Source organism: Phyllostomus hastatus, unplaced genomic scaffold (genome assembly GCF_019186645.2).
Source record: "Phyllostomus hastatus isolate PE091 unplaced genomic scaffold, TTU_PhHast_1.1 phas_scaffold_182, whole genome shotgun sequence".
Taxonomy (NCBI): Eukaryota; Metazoa; Chordata; class Mammalia; order Chiroptera; family Phyllostomidae; genus Phyllostomus; species Phyllostomus hastatus.
The window spans coordinates 26,584,875-26,607,360 of NW_025334013.1; the positions used below are offsets into that span (position 1 = coordinate 26,584,875).

Consider the following 22,486-nt stretch of genomic DNA (forward strand, 5'->3'; position numbering starts at 1 on the left):
CCTTGGCCATGACAGATTCTGTTGTGGTGATTTCGGCCTGGGGAACGACTGAGGTGTTGTCCACCAGCTTATAGGGATCATCTGCTGACAAGGATGAACTGAGGTAGATGACATGGTGGATGTCATGTGTTCTGATCAGAACTATTGGTGAACTCATGGGAGACACTCAAGAACTTCCAGAAAAAACTAGCTGAGACATTAACAAAGAAAAGTCCTGCATTACTGGGTGGGCACAAGAGCAGCCAAGCCATGGTTAATTTCTGTTAAGTTGATCCCTTTTACAGTCACAGAGCTGGTGGGGTCATAGAAACAAATATATTCTTTGCAAAGATATTCTCTTAGGCTGTGGCTTTTCTTTTATTCTCTTAATAGTATCTTTTGAAGAACACAAGTTTTTAATTTTTTAATTTTGATAAAGTTTAATTGATCAAACTTTTCTTTCATGAATTGTATTTTTCATATCTACAAAATCTGCCTAACCCAATACCACAAAGATTTTCTTAATGTTCTTCTCTATAAATTTTATTGTTTTAGGTTTTACATTTATTTTTAAAAGATTTTGATTATTTATTTTTAGAGAGGCAGAAAGAGGGAGAAACAGAAGGAGAGAAACATCAATGTGTGGTTGCCTTTAGCATGCCCTGCACTGGGAACACCTGGCCTGCAACCCAGGCATGTACCCTGACTGGGGATTGAACCAGCAACCCTTTGATTCACAGGCCAGCACTCAATCTGGTGAGTCACACCAGCCAGGGCTGTTTTAGGTTTTACATTTAGGTGTATAATCCATTTGGAGTTAATTATTGTGTATTTTATAAAGGATGATGAAAGTGTTTTTAAAAAGTATGAATATCTAAATGTACCAGCATCATTTGTTAAAAAGACTTTCTTTTTGAGTTGAGAAATGACTTTTTACCTTGTTGAAAATCAATTAGCCATAGGTATGTGAGTCAATTTTTGGACTCTTTTCCTTTCCATTGATTTGTCTACTCTGCTACTATTACCACACTTGTTCTGCTTTTTCAAAAAGAAAGTATATTATGAAAACTGTCTTGCATATAGAGACAGAAGTTAGAATGGTGGTTGCCAGGGGCTGTTGAGGGATGGCAAGTTATTGTTTAATGAGTTTAGTTTCAGTTTTGCAAAATGAAGAGTTCTGTGAATGGGTGTTGGTGATGGTAGCACAACAGTGTACAATTGGTGCTTGAATAACCTGGGTTTAAACTGTGTGGGTCCACTTATATGTAGATGGTTTTCAATAAATACACAGTTAGCTTTCTATATCCCCTGGTTTTGCATCTGAGGATTTAGCCAACCTCACATCAAAAACAGTATTTTAAAACAAACAAACAGCCTTGGCTGGTGTGGCTCAGTGGATTGAGCACCAGCCTGCGAACCAAAGGGTCGCTGGTTTGATTCCCAGTCTAGAGCACATGTCTGGGTTGCAGGCCAGGTTCCCAGTAGGGGGCACACAAGAAGCAACCACACTGATGTTTTTCTCTCTCTTTCTCCCACCTTTCCCCTCTGTCTAAAAATAAATAAAATCTTAAAAAAAAAAATAAAACAAAAGAACCAACAATATTTTCAATTTCTGGTTGGGAATTAACAGACGGGGAGGGTTGACTGTATGCATTGTCCTACACCATTATATATAAAGGGCTTGAGCATCCACGCACTTTTGTATCCAAGTGGTTCCTGGAACTGGTCCCTCACAGATACCGAGGGACAACTGTAGTTACATTTTGGAAAGTCCAAAGTTATAGGTGGATTTTTTACTGCGTGGGGGTTTGTGCCCTTGACCTCCTCATTATTCAAGAGTCAGCTGTATAAATAGTTACTGCCACAGAACTGTACTCTTAAATGGTTAGGATGGTATACTTTGCTATGCTTTTTGCTCACATTTTAAAAATAACTATTTTTGCACAACATCTAGTTCAGAATAAGTACTCAATTTCAGTTGACTGATTTAAAAAAAAAATCAAGACCCAGAGAAGTTAGCTGACAAGTGATGGGGATAGAGGTTTGAGTCCACAGTCAAAAGGCATGTTATGTCACTCTGTTACATAGCTGCCTCAGAATTTTAATACTTTTTCCCAGTGTAATAATGCTTGGATTTTAAAATCTCCAGACTTAAGTAATATTCTAGACAATTCCTTTCACTACTAGTGACTCACTAAACCAGAAATGGGGGTATTTGAATTTCTCCTCCTCTTTCTTCCCAGTCTTCCTGTTACACGCTCACCCACTTCTGTTTCTTGAAAACTATAAATCTGCCACAGAGAGGACCCCAGGGTCTTTAAGCATATTAATAAGCACATATTGCCAGTGTACTACAGGAGCAATAAGTCATGGATGATCCTCTCCTAAGATGCCTTTCTCAATTGCTATGCCAGAGAGTGCTGTTTGGAGAATTACATAACCTTTCAAGATTTTGATTATTGTTAATAATGCCCCTGGCCATCCTCCTTTTATAGATAGTCTTCATCCCAATATCAGAGTGGTGTTTCTCCCTCTAAATACTACCTCTTTGATCCAACCAATGGGTCAAGGGGTTTAGCAGCTTTTAAGATGTACTATCTGAGAAGAACATTTGCTCAGGCTACTGTGTGCGCAAGGAAGATGGTGAGAAGACACTGGTAAAATTGAAGGATTACAATTGTATATGACTTAATCAGGAGCCTTGTTTGGGCTTGAGATGATGTCATCAAGGATTATGTAAATGGATCTGAAGACACTCAGATTCATCCTAGACTTCAAAGGATTTGCCAAGGATTAGGAGGTTGCAAAAATCAACAAGGCTATGGTTGAAATGACAAAGAACTTTAACTTGGAAATGGATAAGGGTGACATTGAGGAGAACCTGGAAGTGGTTCCTGAGGAATTGACTAAATGAGGAGTTGTTGGAACTGGGGCACAGTGCTGAAGAAGAGGCAAAAGAAAAGGAAACTGCAGGAGAAGAAAAAGAAGAAGACCCCCTAGTAAAGGATTTAGCAGAAGCTTTTGAAGACATCAGCGAGCTTGTTAAAAAGTTTGAAAACATGGAACCCAACACCAAAAGGTTTTCATTAATAGAGAAGAATGTTTATGGTGCATTATCTGCTTACATACAAAATCCACGATGAAGAAAAAAAAATAAACCAAGCAAATCACCATGTTCATATTTTTGAAGGAAGTGACTCTTTCTCAAGAAGAGCCTCAAGCAGGTCCTTCAGAAGATATTCCAGAAGAAGGCATTATTAACACAGCTCCATGAAGTGTTATTTCCCCTGAAGACCTTTCAGTGGAACAATATGTGGAGATGAAAGGCAGTGCTAATAGTGATCCTGACCCTGTGTAAGCCTAGGTAGGTTAATGTGTATGTTTATATCTTAGTTTTTAATAACAAAAAAGTTTAAAATAAAAATATATATTCAAAATTAAAAAATAGAAAGGAAACTTACAGAATACGGATAAAAAGAAAGAAGATATTAAAGCAGCTTATTGGCTCCTCCTCGAATCTCTGCCTGGTTTGGCCTCCTTACCTTAACTCCAGTCTCCACCAAGTCCACAAGGGTGATCCAGAAGACCTACAGGGTATCTACCTCTGGCCCCCAGGCCTTCAGCACCTGCTTGTACTCAAGTGGGCCCAGCGTCTGCATTGGCTCCTCAGTCTTCTTCTTGGTGGGCAGTGACTACCAGGTTGGCCTGGACGCCAGTATAAATCTAGCCATGGGTTATGATGGGGCTGTGAGTATGGGTAGCATTAGAGATGTCCAGGTGAACCAGAGACTGCTGAGCCCCCTGAAGCTGGAGGTGGACCCCAACATCCAGGCTATGTACAGCCAGGAGAAGGAGCAGATCAAGAGCCTCAACAACGAATTTGCATCCTTCATCAATGAGATGTGGAGCCTGGAGAAGCAGAATGAGATTCTGGAGGCCAAGTGGAACCTGCAGCAGCATCATAAGATGGCTTGCAGTAACATGTACAACATGTTTGAGAGCTACATCAGCAACCTTCAGTGGCAGCTAGACATGCTGGCCCAGGTGAAACTGAGGCTGGAAGTGGAGTTGGGCATTATGCAGGGGCTGGCAGAGGACTTGAATAATTATGAGGATGGGATTGACAAGCACCAGAGATGAATGAATTTGTCCTCATCAAGAAGGATGTGGATGAAGCTTACATGAACAAGGTGGAACTGGTGTTTTGCCTAGAAGGGCTGACTGATGAGATCAGCTTCTGTAGGCAGCTGTATGAAGGGGAGATTCGTGATCTGCAGTCCCAGATCTCTGGCATGTCCATGGTGCTGTCTGTGGAGCTGTCCATGGACAACTTCTCTCTGGACCTGGATGACATCATAGCTGAGATCAAGGTTCAGTTCGAGGAAATGGCCAACCACAGCTGGGCCAAGGCTGAGATGATGTATCAGACCAAGTATGAGGAGCTGCAGACATTGGCTTGGAAGCAGGGGGGTGACCAGCATCACACAAAAATGGAGATTTCTGAGATGAACTGAAACATCAGCTGACTCCAAGCTGAGATTGAGGGCCTCAGAGGCCAGAGGCTTCCCTGGAGGCTGCCATCACTAATTACGAGCAGTATAGGGAGCTGGCTGTCAAGGATGCCAGGCAATGTGTCTCAGCTGGAAGCTGTTCTGAGGACCCTCAAGCTGGTCCTGAATGGGGAGATTGCCACCTACCACAAACTGCTGGAGAGTGAGGAGAACTAGATGGAGTCTGGGATATAGAACATGAGTATCCATTACCAATACTACCAGTGGTTACTCAGGTAGGCTGAACCCAACCTACAGGAATCTCACCTATGGCTTGGGCTTTCAGGCCAGCTTGATCTCTGGTGGGAGCTCTGGCTCCTTCAGACACACGTACCAGTACCAGCTTCAGCTCCTCCAAGACGGTGGTTATGAAGAGAATGAGACCCGAGATGGAAAGCTGGGATCTGAGTCATCTGATGTCCTTCTCAGGTGAACCACTACTGTGGTCTCTCCTGTCCTCCAGCCCTGTGGGAAAGGAACTGTGCAGCTTTGCAGAGGAGCAGCAGGCACAGGAGACCCATTCTGAGGCTCAGCCTCAGTCCTCAGCTCACCCTTGGGGTGGAGGAGTTTGCTGCTCAGGGACTGCCTCTTACCCATGCCCCCGACTAAAAGCCAAATCAAGTGTTTTTTTTTTTTTTCCCAAAGTAAAATCTCAGCTGGCTCTGCCAGCCCTGGAGGGAGGAAACTTTAGTACAACTCTACAACATGTTTGTGTTTTAAGTTAAGTGTTATTACAAAAGTCAAAAAGTTTAAAAAATTTAGTTATTTAAAAAGGAAAGTTACAGTAAGCTAAGGTTAATTTATTTAAAAAACATTTTAAAATTAGATTTAGTGTAGCCTAAGTGTACAGTGTTTATAAAGTCTACAGTAGTGATCACTAATATTCTAGGCCTTCACATTCTCTTATCACTCACTCACTGACTCACCCAGAGCAATTTCTAGTCTGAAAGCTCCATTCATGGTAAGTGTTCCATACAGGTGTGCCATTTTAAAATCTTTTCTACCATATTTTTACTATACCTTTCCTATGTTTAGATATATTTTGAAACATAAATACCATTGCACTACAATTGCCTACAGTATTCAGTGCAGTAACATGCTGTACAGGTTTGTAACCTAGGAGCAGTAGCCGTCATTAACTGGCAGAGTACTGTAGTACATTGATCTTCATATGCTGAACCATTCTTGCATTCCAGGAATAAATCCCCACTTGGTTACAGTGTATAATATATTTTAATATGCTAGGAGATTCAGTTTCCTAGTATTTTGTTGATGGTTTGTGCATCAGTGTTAATAAGGGTTATTGGTCTGTAGTTTTTTTTTTTCTTCACTGTTCTGTTTGCCTTGCTTTGGTTTCAGACAAATACTGGCCTCGCAGAATGAGTTAGGAAGTGTTCCCTCCTCTTTGATTTTTTTTTTAATTCAAGTTAACTGTTGATGCTGTTCTCATTCAAACTTTATTACTTAATATTACTGATAATTCAGATGAAGATACATGCAGATGCTGTAGTAATTAAATTTTCAGGTTACATCATAAAAGAAACATGAAATATTTTATTTCATTGCAACGTAATGAAAGGATTTTAAGTCGAATAAAGAGCACACTATAAGCCCTGGCTGGCGTAGCTCAGTGGATTGAGCACAGGCTGCGAACCAAAGCATCTCAGGTTCGATTCCCAGTCAGGGCACATGCCTGGGTTGCAGGCCACGTCCCCCAGCAACCACACATTGATGTTTCTCTCTCTCTTTTTCCCTCCCTTCTCTCTCTAAAAATAAATAAAATCTTTAAAAAAGTTTTAAAAAGTCTTTAAATTAGTATTTAAAAAAAGAACACATTATATTTCCCCCATCAATTTGCTGTAGTATAATTGTGACAGCTCCTCCATCAGTCACTATCTTAAACTAATAGAAATATAAATTGGAACAAATTTTTGTGGAATAGAATTTGGCATTATGTAAAGCCATAAAAATTAGGCATTTTTTGACTTAGCAATTTCATTTATGGGACATTATCCTAAGAAAATTGTCATGGTTGCATGGAAAAATTTAAGTAGAGGGGTCCTCTTGTCATTATGTATAATAATGCAAAGTTAGAAACTACAATGTCCAGAAACAGAATTGGGTAGTAAATTGTGGTACACATTCAAGGCTGTGTCCATAGAAATACTGATGATGACCCTGGCTGGTGTGCTCAGTGGTTGAGTGCCAACCTGTGAATCAGAGGGTCGCCAGTTGGATTCCCAGTCTAGGGCAACATGCCTGGGTTGTGGTCCAGGTTCCCAGTGTGAGGTGCATGAGAGGCAACCGCACATTGATGTTTCTCTCTTTCTCTCTCTTTCTCCCTTCTCCTCTCTAAAAAATAAATACATTTTTAAAATCTTAAAAAAATACTGACGTTGAAGATTTTATAAAACAATGTAGAGCATGCTTCCATTAAAATGCTTTTATTTAGGCATAAAAGTTTCTCAAACTTAATATTGTCTGTTAGTAGTGGTCTATTTCTGAGTGCTGATAGTGTGGATTGTTGACATTTTAATTTTTGCTTTTCCATCTATATCTTTTTGAAAAATAAATTTATTGCTTTTCTTTTTTTTAATATTTATTTATTTTTGGATAGGGGAAAGGAGGGAGAAAAAGAGGGAGAGCAACATCAATGCGTGATTGCTTTTTGCACACTGCTGCTGAGGACCTGGCCCACGACCCAGGCATGTGCCCCAACTGGGAATCCAACTGGCAACCCTTTGGTTTGCAGGCCAGGACTCATTCCACTGAGCCATACCAGCCAGGGCTGCTTTTCTGGTAACAGTAAAAGATGTTTTTAAAAGTTGAAAATGAAATGAAATTAGAAAGCATAGTTAAATTCCATGACAGATTTTAGGTTAGAATGATAGACCAAATCCAGTGAAATTTAATCAGGATGGATGAATAGGAAGATGGATAAATAAGTCAGTCATATTTCTGGGTTTAAAAAAATCAGCTAACTAGATAGAGAAAGTGGGAGTTGGAGCCTATTAAAAACATATGTAAAAGACAATTTACTCTAGCCTTTCTCAAGGTAAGCCGCCAGCTGTTCTTTTCCCATTCATTCTATTTCATCTCCTATCCAGTATAGCCTCTTCATGGAAAACCTCTGGTGCTTCCTCACCAGTTGATGTTTTAAGTGCTGTCACCATCTATTCTAGTAGGGGTTTTTTTTTTTTTTTTTTTACTTTGTTCAAGTTGTTGTCTACTTGAAGTCCTTCTAATTCCCTCATTTGTGCATTTTCAAAAGTGACCCATAGTTCAGAAACCTAGCTTAAGTGATACCTCTTGTTTGAAGTCTATTATAGTGCAATCACGTTTTATTCAAATTTATTTAATAAAATATTGAGAAGTTAAAGTCAAAACAAGGCTTCTAGCTTTATGTGCAAATTTTGAAATGATGCAAACCCTCCTCTATTACAAGTCACATAATTTCCTATTGCCATAGGACATGCAGTTTTAATAGTAAATACCAGATACTTTTTGTCCTTTCTTTGTGAACCATCAGTAAAGTTAATGCAGAGTGGGGAAAAAAGCAGAACTTAAAAGTACACTTAAAATAGTTGTTAATTTGTGCATTCTGAAAACACATGGAGCTAGGTGACCCTAGTTCAAATCCTGAATTCAACACTTAACTTACTGGGTGTCATTAGGCAAATAGCAACATCACTATGTCTTTGTTTTCTCATTTTACAAATGTGCTGACCGTAAATCACCTGGCTCATAGAGTTATGTTTTTTAAAGATTTTACTTACTTATTTTTAGAGGGGGAGGGAGAGAGAAAGAGAGGGAAAGAAACATCAGTATGTGGTTGCCTCTTGCATGCCACCCCCACTGAGGACCTGGCCCACAACCCAGGCATGTGCTCTGACTAGGAATTGAACCAGCAACCCTTTGGTTAACAGGCCAGCACTCAATCCACTGAGCCACACCAGCCAGGGCAGGTTGTTTTAAATATTAGTAGCATGTAAAGCTCTTGGGAAAATGCCTAACCCTAACCCATACTCTGTGCTCAGAAACATTAAATACGATTATACCATAGGGAAATTTAGTCTTGAATGATTTGAGTTTTAAATTAGAATGCATTCCTATATGAAATAATGACCATCCTGAAAGAAAGTTCCCTCCTTGATAGTTTCAGAGAATAGTAGTCAGGATACTGCCAACCTCTCTGAAACCATGCAGTGCGGAATGAAGGTAGAATTGGGATGAGGAGAGATATTTTTCCCTTCCTTGTAAACGCACCATATATTGCCATGTATAATGTGCACTTTTTGCCCAAATTTTTGACGGAAAAACAAGGATGCATATTATACATGGTTATAACAATTACATACCATTGGTATAATAATGGGTATAATAATCCCATGTGTAATGTGTATAAAAACATGGTTGTGTGTTATACATGGGAGCACATTATACATGGCAAAATGTGATAATATTGCTTGTGAAAGAAAATCTGGGAAGTTCAGAAGAATATAGACAACAAAAAATTTTCATAATCCTACTACTGCCCCAGTGCTAATAACCATGTTAACATTTTAGTGAGTTCCTTCTGGTCTTTTTTCTCCCATGCATTAATTTTTATTTTTTTTCCAAGTAGATCTTTCTTTAAAAATTTTTAATATATTTTTATAGAGTTCTGTTTATTTTTAGAGAGAGAGGAAGGGAAGGAGAAAGAGAGGGAGAGAAACATCAATGTGTGGTTTCCACTTACATACCCCGTATTGGGGATCTGGCCTGCAACCCAGGCATGTGCCCTGACTGGGAATCGAACTTGGAACCCTTTGGTTCACAGTCCCGTGCTCAATCCACTGAGCTACACCAGCCAGGGTCCATGCATTAATTTTTAAATGTACAAATATGTTGTCATTTAACACATGTACAGAAATGGAGAGTATTTAGCAAGAGAAGTTAACTATTGTAGTAGTCCAGTTGAAGGATGTTGGGCACCCTGGTCTAGGTCATTGGCTATAGAACTAAAGCTTAGTGGAAGGAAACAAAGGTATTTCTGAGGTTGAATTTACAGACTTTGGTGTAGTGGTTTCAAAGATAATCTTTTAGCTTTGCCATCTGAAAAGAAGAGCGTATTTTCTGGTAAAGGTGTTTATTTTGGATATGTCGAGTTTGTGATTTGACTAGGACATCCAAATGGGAATGTCTAAGGGGGCAATTGAACGAGGTATATAGCAAGAACTTGAGAGATAATCTGTTTGGGATAAGAATGAGAGCACCCCAGTAAGAATGTTTAAAATTGTCAAGGATGGTTCCTAATTGGGCTAATTTTTGTGTACTATATATCTGATCTGTCAGTATATTTAGCTTTTTAAGGGTAGGAATAGAGTCTCCATCCCCAGTACCCAGCATAGTATTGCCACATAATAGGCATTTATGGGATAAATGAGTTTACTGGAACAAAGAGAAGAGGATGTTGATTTGGTCTTTGTAGAATGCCAGTGAACTTGAGGGATTTATATATATCGTTTATTTCCTCTTTCTCTTTCAGTTTTATTGCTGTCTAAAATTTAAATTTCTAAAGTAAAATAAGATACTTCCCATTTTTCTTTTTAATTATTCTAATGAAATAACTCCTTGTTAAAATATTATTAGATAATTATAATTCATTCATATTTTTAAAAATTACATTAAATATTTTGGGGGGGACATTGGTTAATAAAATCACGTAGGTTTCAAGTGTACACTTCTGTAATACATCGTCTGTATATTGCACTGTGTGTTTACCACCCAAAGTCAAGTCTTGTGTTTTTACAAAACATGGGAGTGAAGATTATTCCAGTGACTATTCAAATGCCCAGAGTATGCTCATGGTGAGTGTGTTAAGGAGATGTCACTATTTCACTGTACTAACACAGGAAAAAGATTCGGGAATTAAAAAATATATAAATCAGTATAAAGCAAACTGTAAGCATAAATACCCATGAGGTATTGAATGTTTGAAATTGTGTAATTTGGTGTAGTCTTTGTGGAGTGTCTGTGTCTGAGGATGATTACGTTGGTGACAGGAGCATTCTAAATACAGAGGTGGACTGTGAAAAGACCCCCCTCATCTGCATGCACTTGGTTGGCCCTTTGCATACTTCAGCTAGCAGTTGGTTAATTTGCATGTTTGGTTTGAACTATCATGTGTGACTCATTCTGAAAGCTCCCAGAGGATACGCCCCCATGTCTTTCCCCAGCACCCAGCACTGTACATAGAGTAGGCTATCAATAAATATTTGTGAAGTGAATAAAATGGTGAGTGTATTCAGCAAACATTTAGTGAGAACTGAGAATGTCCTGTAGGTGGAGGAGTATTAGGCCTATAATGATGGATACAATTTAATATCTCACCTCAAGGAGAATAAATTCTGGTACTAAATATGAATTTGTAAAGCTCAGTCTTACCTGTGTAACAGATAAATATTCTGTGTTCCTTCTCTCTACTCATTTAGCTGGGAAATTTTATGGGGTCAGTTTTATAATCTTGTTATTCAGTGTTTTGTTTTTTTTTTTCTGATTAAAATTTGGTTTAGTGGGGGCAAATACAGAAGGAGCACATTTTTCTAAAGTGACTGGTAAAGAAGCAAGGTGCCTAATTGAATGGGTATAGTAACATAACTGGCTTGATCATTCTGGCATATAAAGATTGTATAATCCAGTATGTTAGTTAAGAGAATTCTAACTATATGTATAATGGTTTATCAGAAAATTCTTAGTGTTGGACATGTCATTTATCAAGTCTAATTATAGCTCTGTTTTCCTTTATTTTAGATTTTGTGCTCATCAGACAACCTCTTAGATAAATGGGGTATCCTGGGTTAACAATATAGCTATCCCCCCTCACTGTAAACAAGTAAACATTTGACTTGTGTTAATTTTTGAAAATAAAATTAAATATAAATTATAACATCAACCTTTTATAAATTAGTATAAATAAAGCCTAATCAGTTCTATGTATGCAAAAAATATATATATTTTTTTAACTGTAGAACTAAGGGCCATACTCAGGAATAAGTCTCTTTGTAGAAGGCAGGTGTCAGTCTTAATTCTTGTATACCCAGTGCCTGGACATGGTCAATGCTCAGTTTAACGTTGTATTAATGAAAATCATTGGATTTTAGAGACGGTAACTCCAGACATCTAGAAAGAACCATTATAGGCAATTTATGGCTCTACTCATAAATTTATTTTCATGTCAGAAGAGCAGTTCTGCCTTTTCTTTAACTCAGCAAAAACAATTCATTAAGTGATGAAAATAGAATCCTCTAAATAAGCCAGATCCTAAAAGACAAATAAAAGGTCTACATGTCTCTTAGAAAAAAAAAAAAGAGAACAAAGACAGTGTTTGTTTCAGTGTTTTTATTTTTCAAATAATTAAAACTTTAATTTTATTTTTTTAGACCCTGTTGCAATATGCAAGCAACAAGAATGCATCAGAACATATGGTGTATCTTCTGGAGGTATATCGACTTGCCATCCAAAGCTTTGCCAGTGCACGTCCGTACTTAACTACTGAATGTGAAGATGTCCTGTTAGTGCTTGGCAGATTAGTACTGTAAGTTTGAGAACTTAAATCATTCTTAAAACTGAGTACTTTTGGTTGTAATGTTTGCGTAACTTCTAGTTACTATGGCATCATGGTATTCAATGAAGCACCATTAGAGTCATACTTTTTGCATGAAATTTCCTTTGCTTTGAGACTTCACATGCAGGTTCCCAGGAGATGAAGTATTAGGTTGGCCAGAAAGTCCCCCTCCCCCATAAGGTGGTTCCAGTAGTGCTTAGTTGTCTTTAACTTCATTTGAAACAATTTAGTTAGACTGTATTTGTGACAGCTATCATATCAGTGTGCATTTAAAAAAAAAACAACTCATTGAAATTGGAGAATTTTTGTGCAGCATTTTAATATTGAAGATGGAAGAAAATATGCAACATATTTGGCATGTTATACTTTATCATTACAAGAAAGGTAAAAATGCAACTGAAATGCAAAGAAAAGATTAGTGTATGGAGAAGGTGCTGTGACTGCTCGAACATGTCAAAAATGGTTCACAAAGTTTCTTGGTACTATTGATGTTTTGACCAAGTAAGTCTTTGCTGTGGGGCTGTCTTACGCATTGGGAGATGTTTAGCAACACTCCTGGTCTCTACTCACTAGAAGCCATAGTGGGAGATAGCTAACATGCTGAAAATATACAAATCAATAAAATTACAGGTGAAAATGAAAAATGTGTCTTTTATTTTATGGAAAAAACTAAATGGACTTTTTGGCCAACACATAGAAGCCAAGTAACATAACCTGTTCGCCTCTAGTGTCTTTTCCTACTGAGGCCTAGAATCCAAGAATGATAGATTTTCTCTATCCTCAGGTATAGTTCAATTCAAGTGACAGAGTATCTGGCAGCAGTTTTGGTCTTAAAGGAACATTTTGGGGAAGGGGGAAACATGAAATCTGCAATTCAGTTACATTATTGGAACAAGTAATTTTACTAGCAGAAAATACCAGGGTATGGTATAAGATTGCCACTCCAAGAGTCCCTGATAATTTAGCTGCTATTTTAATATTTGGCTGCCAGCTAGCAGACAAAATTATATTTCTAATGTAATTTCATCTGCAAAGTGAAAAAATATGGCAGCTTTTAGTTTTTGTCTGGGAAATCACCTTGGTTCAGTTTACAGATTGTTTGTTGGAATAACTTCTAGTCTGGGTGGTCCATTTATTTTGTTTTTCTCTGGCCTCACCTGGTTTCTTCCCTATTGTCCAAAACCCAAAACATTTAATACTGTACCTTTGATGGAACACAAACATTCCTTGTTTTATAATCCCATTATTCCTCCTACTAAGTCTGTTTTCTATATTACCTATGCTAATCTCTAAAGGGTAAAGTAACATTCTGCAAGATTTTAGAGAGGTGTTGGTTTATTGGTATTTCGAACTGATCTTTATTCAAGTTGCTATGCATTTCCTTTTTAAAATCTGTTATTTTTTCTCATTATTGGTTAGGGTAGAAAGAAGAACACTCTTTTTTTCTTGCTTGATTTGTCAGAGGTAAAGAAATATCCTTGCCTATCTTTCTACTTCCTGTGTAAGTGACAAGAACTTGTATAGATGGCAGTTACATGCATTTGTCATTTTATCACCTGAATTGACAGGAGCATGAGCTCCTGTTTTTGTCTTCTGGAATCAGAACAGAGACAGAGTTTGTTTGTTTCATTATTTCCTATATGGGCACCCTCCCCACACTGTAATTAACTAAACAAAACTGTTCAGTGTGTGATTTATAAAAGGTCTATGTTCTTTTTTTTAATTTACATTATTTTATTGTTCAATTACAGTTGTCAAAAGGTCTATATTCTTAACTGAATGTATTAAAGTAACAATGTAATTATTAAGTCTCCTGGTTTTTCTTCTTTAAAGTTGAAAGCCAGTGTAACAATGTTGAAGAAAATTTTGAAGAGTAAAAAAACAAAATTATTAAAAATCTGAACAACTGTAAAATACATATTCAGTATCAGTGTTATAGAGTTTGATTATGACCCGAGCCACCTTTATGTACTGATTTATTTCTTTATATTGTAGGAGCTGTTTTGAATTGCTACTTTCAGTGTCTGAAACTGAACTGCCTCATGAAGTGTGGGTACTCTTTCTCCAGTCTCTGCAGGTGAGTTGATTTGGGCTCAAAAAAGGTCTCTGTTTAGGTATCCAAGACACCTAATTAATTTCTCCCAGCAAATTAAATTTGGAAATTTAGAACAAAAACAGGTTCATTATACATTGGTACTAAGTTTGTGAAATGGGAGAGCATTCAGGTGAAGCGGGTGTGTGAAAAATATTTTTTTCATTTGGTTTTGTTTGCCTTTACATAGCTCAGAAAACAATAAAGTTTTCATTATTCAAAAACAATTTTATACAGAATAAAGCTATTAAAATGTAAAATTGTGTATGGTTATAAGGTAGCAATGTTTGGATCATTCATCATACACTTATCTAGTAATTTCCCCCTAAAACTTCAGGGATTCTGTTCATGCATTTTATTTACAGGAGAGCTACATTGGCTCTCATATTAGCCTAATTATCAGCTTTCTAAGGGTGAGCAGATCAGAAACTAGCAGGTTGAGGAGGAGAGTAGGGTAGGAAGAAAAGAAAGTGCACTGCCAATGACAGGAGGCCAATTTGCTTGTTAACTGGTAGAGACAGAGAAACTTTGTTAAGAAATAGACTTATTCCCTGACTGGTGTGGCTCAGTTGGTTGGGTGGGTATCGTACTGAAACTTGAAGTGTTGCCAGTTCATTTCTGGTCAGGGAACATGCCTGGGTTGTGGGTTCGGTCCCAGATGGGGCAGGTGTGAGAGGCAGGCAGTCGGTGTTTCTCTCACACATGATGATTCTCCCTCCATTTCTGCCTCTCTCGAGTTAAATCTTTAAAAAAAACCATAACATAAGTAATAATAGTTATCATTTATTTATTACTATGTGCCAAACACTACTCTACATGTTTTGTATCTTTTAATCAAATTATAAACCTTATAATCATTTGACTCCATTTACAAATGGGGAGACAGGCATAGATAGAGACGTTAAATAATAAGCTTGCCCTAAGTTAGATCCAGTTTATATCTGAGGTCTGTTAACTGCTTCCTTAAAGACCCAAACTCCATAGTAGCTTAGACCTGTTTCATGTAGATACAAGTAAAGATCTGCATATTAACAGACATACTTCCTTACCTGGAAATTTCCTTTCTGGGATATACCTGTATCACCCAAAATGAAATAATGTTAATCTTTTTCTCTTTAGGAAGAACAGGTTTCTTTGTTATGTTCTTGGCCTATTTTATTTTTTTAATTAGTTTTTAGAGAGAGAGAGAAAGAGAAAGAAACAAGAATTTGTTGTTCTACTTATTTATGCATTCATTGGTTGATTGTTGTATGTGCCCTGACTAGAGATTGAACCTGCAACCTTGGCATATTGGGATGACACTCTAACCAACTGAGCTACCTGGCCAGGGCTATTGGCCTATTTTAATCCCTGTAATGCGGTACTAATTCCTCACATAATTATACAGTGGCTAAAATCATCTTTCATACATAGCACACTGATATCATTACTCTTTGTTCTGAGACCTGCCAGTAGTTTTGTCCTGGCGTATGGCATTCTAGAAGGGCAAATCTACTTAATTTATTAGGGCTGTTGCTATTATTTTTATTAGTATTCTTTGAAGAGAGAATACTCTCATTTCTTTATTCTCTTCTTAGATAGTATGCCTGAATAAAATATTTCACTTTTTCCCTATCTGTGTAATTTTTTTATCAGATACTTAGTATGTATTTTTGAATGTTTAATAAAATAAATGCAGTAGAGGTACAGATAGATGTATAGTCTTTAGATTTTATAGTCCTTTTGAAATCTAAAAGGTAAAACCTTCAGGTTTTCTTATTTTAAGTGATAAGTCACAAGGCCATATGGTTTTCAGGGTGCTTTTATTTAAGAGAATAGTTTTTACCAGAGCAGACAGACCACAGGTAGAACACTCAGTCATAACTTAAAGCTGTCTGACCCTTTCAGACCTTTCCCTTATGAATATGAAAATACACTCTGAGCCCTGACTAGTGTAGTTCAGTGGATTGAACGTGGGCTGCAAACCAAAGGGTCGCCAGCTCAGTTCACCGTCGGGGCACATGCCTGGGTTGTGGGCCAGGTACCCCGTGAGGGCCTTGGAGAGGCAACTACACATTGATGTTTCTCTCTCTCTCTTTCTTCCTCTCTTCCCCTCTCTCTAAAAGTAATAAGTAAGTAAGTAAGTAAATAAATAAGAGTTTTCCTGTTTAAAAAACAACTCTGAAATGAAATTTTTTTTAAATGGAATTTTTAATAAAAACGAGACCCTATTTTTGGTGACTTTTTGAAACAATAATTTTATCATTAAGTATTAACATAGGGTGTGATTTTCCCACACCAACAAGCAGTTCTTGGACTCCAGCAGGGTGTTGAAGAATTCGTTCAGCTGAATTCTGACACTATATGCCCAGAGAAGAGAGTGTCAGATTCCATTGGTTAAACATTTTGTGCTACAAGACTGCCTCCCTCCTCCTTCCCACACACATTTCAGACAACAGCCACAAACCCAGGTTGTTAACTGCACTGCTGACTGGCTGGCTATACAGATTGGCAATTACAATGACCCCCTCCAACTCAGAGTGCAAAGTGCAAGTCCAGGTTGTTACCTATACTTCTGACTGGCTGCTGTGAACCAGAGGGTTCCCATGACCCCCTTGGGGTCGATTAATTTGCTAGCGTGGCTCACAGAACTCAGAGACACACTTTATTTATTTTTTTATTTTAAATTTTTATTTATTTTTAGAGAGGGAAGGGAGGGGGAAAGAGAGAGAGAGAGAAACATTGTACGGTTGCTGGGGGTCATGGCCTGCAACCCAGGCATGTACCCTGACTGGGAATCGAACCTGTGACACTGCGACACACTTTATTTACTAGATTACTGGTTTATTATGAAAGGATGTAACAGAGGAACAGCCAGATAGGGCAGTTCTTCTACATGGGAAGGGGTGGGGAATTTTCATGCCCAGGAACTGTGGATGAAGACTGCATATCTTATAAATTTCAGTATCGCAATCATGGACATATGTCTAGGATTGCATATATATTCAATAGATCTCCCTTTCTGATAACTACTTGGAGTTCTGTTGGGTGGTTGCACCATAAATTATTTGATCAAACCTCTGCTATTGTAAATTGTGCTGAAGTGAACATCTTGTGCTAGTATTTCTGTATTGTAGATTTACAGTTTAAGTTTTAAAATTGTTTTTAAAATTCCATCATAGTTTTTGAAGATGTTGTTTAATATTTTTAAAGTAATTTTGTTATAATATAAATATATACATTATAACAAAAGATCACACTTGTCATGCCTACGTAGAATAAACTTGTGTTTAGAACAGATGAAAAAGTAGTAGAAAGCTAGTTGCAGTGGAAAACTGTTTTTGTTTTTAACTCAAACTGTAGCTTTTATTTTAGTTGCTGTGTATCATGGTTGGTGATAGTATTTTCTACTAAAGTATTATGGTACAGGTATGTTTATATATCATAAACATGGTAACCAGACACAGCAAATTCTGAAATTTTCACATATAATCTTCATCTTCTGTGCAAAGTAAATGCCTGTTGTCTTAAATTAAGGAGGACGACAAGTCGAGCACCATTAGTAAAATAATTGCTATTAGTGAAGTACTAATTGGGAATGTCACTTTCTGTGTCATTTTTGTGTCTTAAACCCTTTCTCAGTAGAAGATAACTTAGCATATTGAGAGAGTATATGTTTGTATTAAAAACATATTTTTTAAAATCCTCATCAAAGGCTTGCTTTCATTGGTTTTAGAGAGGGGGGAGAGAGGGAGAGAGATGGTGAGGGAGAGGGAAAGGGAAAGAGAGAGATCAGTTGCCTCCTATACATGCTCCCAACCAGGGATCGAACCCACAGCCTTTTGGTGTAGAGGAATAACGCTCCAACCAACTGAGACACCCAGCCAGGGCAAAAACCTGTAATTTTTTATGTGAAAATTAAGTGGGAAAAATGAACTTTATTTTTCATATTTCAATTGAGTGAATATAAGATAACATTCTTAGGTCAGTGAACTTTTTAAACTCCAAAGGAATATATTGCAATAAATGGAAGCTTATGTTCCTTGAGAATTTTAGACTGGCAACAACCAATAATCCTCACTAGTAGTAGAAGACAGTGAGACATATACTTAATCATGTATGCCAAGTTAAATTTCTGACCCCCCTTTCCCTACCCTTAGTGTATGTAAGTACTTTTAAAGAACAAACTATTGGCAATTATGTTTTGTTTGTTTTCTGAGGAGATAAAATGGTAGCTAGTAACCTAGACTTTCCACGACATTTTATATAGAGCTATCTGTCATTTAAAAAGCCATTTGGTAGAAAAATTTAAACAGTTGGAAGTATATGACAATTGATAATATGTTTTTTTAAAGATCTCATTTATTTATTTTTAGAGAGGGGGGAAGGAAGGAAGACAGAGAAACATCAATGTGTGGTTGCCTCTCATGTAGCCCCACCCTGGGGACCTGGCCTGCAATCCAGGCATGTGCCCTGACTGGGGATCAAACCGGCAACCTTTTGGTTCGCAGACCGATTGGTGTTCGGTCCACTGAGCCACACCAACTAGGGCTTAATATTGTTGTTCAAAGGAATAGGTTGTCTGTGTGAATACTGCAGAATCCTTTAAGGCAGAGCTGTGTCATTGGCCATAAAATACTTTAGTAATGCAAAGATGTAAATGAATTGTGATAATTTTACCTAAGGGAAATTCAGGAAAACATTTTAAAGGTACCCTTCAACTTAGTGAAAATGGATAATTCAGGAAAACATTTTAAAGATACCATTTAACTTAGTGAAAACACCCAAGTTTTATTCTTTAAGAGAGCAGCATCATAATCCCACAAAGCTTTAAGGATAGCTCCCCCCACCAAGACATAGGTCCTTTCATAGATATTCAGATATATTTGAAAGACAAAACTACTGTCTGTATTGCCTATTAGTCTGTTTTCTAAATGTGCTGTTTTTTGTTTTAGGAGTCACATGATGCATTATTGGAATTTGGGAATAATAACCTACAAATATTGGTTCATGTTACCAAGGAAGGGGTGTGGAAAAATCCAGTTCTTCTTAAAATTCTTGCTCAACAACCAGTAGAAACAGAAGAAGGTAAGGCTTAATACTTACTTGTTATATTGAAGGAGGACTTAGTTCTAAGAGAATTAAAATTTATTTATGGGTTAAAGTTTTGTGAATTTTTTCTGTATATGTATCCCTAGCCATTCTGTTCTCCTTGGAATAGTAAAAACTAACCATTAGCATTTAACGTTTTGCCTAAGGATTCTTGCATTTTTAGGTAGACTTCTAATGTCCTTTTGCACTTATTTTAAAATAGTGTATTGAGTAACAATGTTGTACAGTTCCTGAGATAGAAATGAGTAATTTGCTTCTTGACTTTGGTATATAGTAGTGCTTTGTTCATAACTTGTTCACTGGTTGCTACAGATGAGGACTGTGAAAAAACTGTTTAAATTTCAGAAATATTTGAACATAGTGTTTGCAGATAAATGTAAAGAGTGAATATTTCTATTTGCAAAATTGTCAGTTTAAGACCAGAAAATTTTTGTATTTGAGTTGACATTTGCATGTTAGACACAGAAAAGTATCTTGTGTAGTTATGAACAACAATTGTGACTTCATTTGCTTTAAGTTAATGGAAATTAAAAGAATCGCATTCTGTTAAATATGTTTCTGGAATAAAAATGAGTTTCAGAACAGCTTTTATTTACACTTCTGATTAATAGTTAGCTTAGGTCTTAGAACAGACCATTTGACTCTTAAAGCCTTAAAATATCCCAGTTAGCTTATTCATTCACCAAGTTTGACAGCGTACTCTATATGTGCCATTTGAGCTTTTTTGCATAGTGAGGTTACCAATAATAGTACTCAGATTTTCTTTTCTTCTGATAACTTTGCTTATCAGTTACACTGGCAAAGAAGAAAGAATAAAAAAAGTAAGAGCTGTTAAATAGCAAAGAGATTGGGGTTTATTGTTTTCTGTTGAGGTACCCAATAAATGTCATTACTTTGTAAATATAGGCAGATGGAGGCCAAAATATCACCTTTATTACTAATAAAATTTGTTACAGGGCACAGCCAAATAGTTTCAAAAGGATCCTAGAATTTGGCAGGTCCCAGTTTAGATAAGTCTTGATGAGAGCAGAGAAGAACTCATGCTCTCTGCGGGCAGGCCTGTGCCCAAGAAAAAGAGTGGAATTGTGTTAAATGTCCCCAGTTTATTTTCCCCTGATGCATGCTAATCAAATACACCACCCCACCTCAGGAGTTAACAGTACTTAATTCCTTTTCACATAGAAAAAAAAAAATCAAGAAGTAGGGAGAAGCACTGTTCACCTAACAGCCCATATCTGTTCAATAAAGATTAATTAAGTACCCATTATCTATAAGACTGAATGGGTACAGGATACCTACATACCTAAGGAATTAATCTGAGAACCACAGTATAAATGGTGGGCAACCTGTGGCTTATCTGCTTTCTCAGTTGACTCTTACCCTAATTTCAGGTCATAAGATGAGAAAGCATTTTTTACAGCTCAACTGCTCTTACAGCCCAGATACTAACATTGGACTCTCAGAAAGCAATGGCCATCATCTCATTGATTGTCTTCTGGTCAATACTGTAATAATCAGAAGTATAAAAATGTTTATTTTTAAACTTCTAACGGACTCCGTAAATGCTTTTTAGTTTAGATTTTGAATTAAAAAAAAATAGTCTGTAAGATTTTTACTGTTCCTGCCTTGAATTCTTGAGTTTTGTGTGCCCCTCTGCACCCTCTCCCACCCCACCCTCCAATTTATTGCTGGAATATGTACTAAATACCAGTTGTGGACACTTCTGCCTGCCATGATTAGCAGAGACATAAAGGATTTCTCCCACCTAGATTCCGGCCCAGATAGTGAAGGCCTTTCCACCCCAACAGCCTACCATAGAAGGTGGGGATGGTGAGAATTACCCCAGCCAAGCCCCATAGAAGGTTCCCAGCCTGAGGTCTAACGCCTACAAAACCTCCTCTACAGCCAGCGGTGATGGCAGCAGCTGGAAGTAGGGGTAGCCCGTAGCCCCAGAGACCTCAGACCCCCATCAACAGCAGGATCCTCCCATCACAAAACTGAAGTGACTCCAACTCCAAGGTCACCCAGAGTTACTACCAACTGGTGTCTGCCAATATTCCGACTGACTTATATCCTATAATTTATGGCTTCAAAACACAGGCTTTCTCCCCTTTTCCATGAGACTTATGAGTGCCACAGCAGTAGCCTTTTGCTTTCTTTTCTCCCCCCTACCAAGGTTTCAAAGACGTGATCCATCCTTACTGTGGAGAGGCACCAACTCTCTCCCCTAAATCAGGCTGAGAAGGAACTGGCTAGCTCCTACTTCCTTCCCCCTGGTGGTTTAATTTTTGTTTCCCTTCTGTCCCTTACCTCTGAAGCCATTTAATTAATTGTCTTGTGCCACTTGAGTCTCCAGTAAAAATAAAAACAGGCTTTCCTAATTGGGGGGAAAAAGCTGTTTTTTTAACTGGACCCTAAAGTGTTACCATTTTTTACATGATGAACTATATAAAAGGTAAACTGTCATGATATTTTCAGCTGACGTTTAAATGGTTCAGAAAAAGAAGAATTAGGTAAAGACATGTACCAAAACAGTTCAACTGTTGACTTTAGATGGAAAAGAGGATATATGATTAAAATTGTTTTGTATTAAAATATTTAGGGAAAAATACAGAAAGGTACACTATTGACAGTGAGACTTCTCAGTGTATACTTTAAATATTAGTGTATGGATGATTTCCTTTTAAAAATAAAGATTGATTTTTAACATAACTTAAAATGATTTTTTAAAACGCAAGATTGATCTGTGTTAAAAATTGATAATAGCAGTTTAATTATGGTTGACTATGTTGAGTAAAGTAGTTTTACCTCTAGAAATAACAGGTATGGTTTATAGAGTGCCTGTTATGTGATGGACACTGTATTAGTGCTTTCCTATCTCATTTAATCCATAAAACAGGTGAGAGGTTATGCATGCCCAAAGCCACAGAGTTAAGATTTTAGGGGCAGAATTTGAGCAGAGGTGAGGAGATTGAAGGTTTTTGATTAAGGAGTGATAACTATTCAGTTACTAAATACATGGTTTTATTAAACTTCTTAAATATACAAGACATTGAGTTTAGTCCTATAGGGAATACAGAAGTTAAGAAGACATGGTAATCACAAATTTTTGATAATGTAATAAGAGGGTTGTCAGAGACAAGTAATAGCAACTAGTATTTAGTGTAT

The 22,486-nt window shown here is 37.3% G+C and overlaps 1 protein-coding gene across 2 annotated transcripts in view; it reads left to right on the forward strand.

Moving 5' to 3' along the window:
• RLF (RLF zinc finger) overlaps positions 1–22,486 on the forward strand; it is an 83,109-nt gene that overhangs the window by 17,969 nt on the left and 42,654 nt on the right. The window contains exons 2-4 of one of the 2 annotated variants that reach the window (XM_045858727.1): positions 11,951–12,105; positions 14,131–14,212; positions 19,162–19,294. In XM_045858727.1, coding sequence (XP_045714683.1) covers positions 11,951–12,105; positions 14,131–14,212; positions 19,162–19,294 — 370 coding nt within the window. Of the gene's footprint in view, positions 1–11,950; positions 12,106–14,130; positions 14,213–19,159; positions 19,295–22,486 lie in introns of those variants that run through there. The other variant, XM_045858728.1, reaches the window with a different exon arrangement.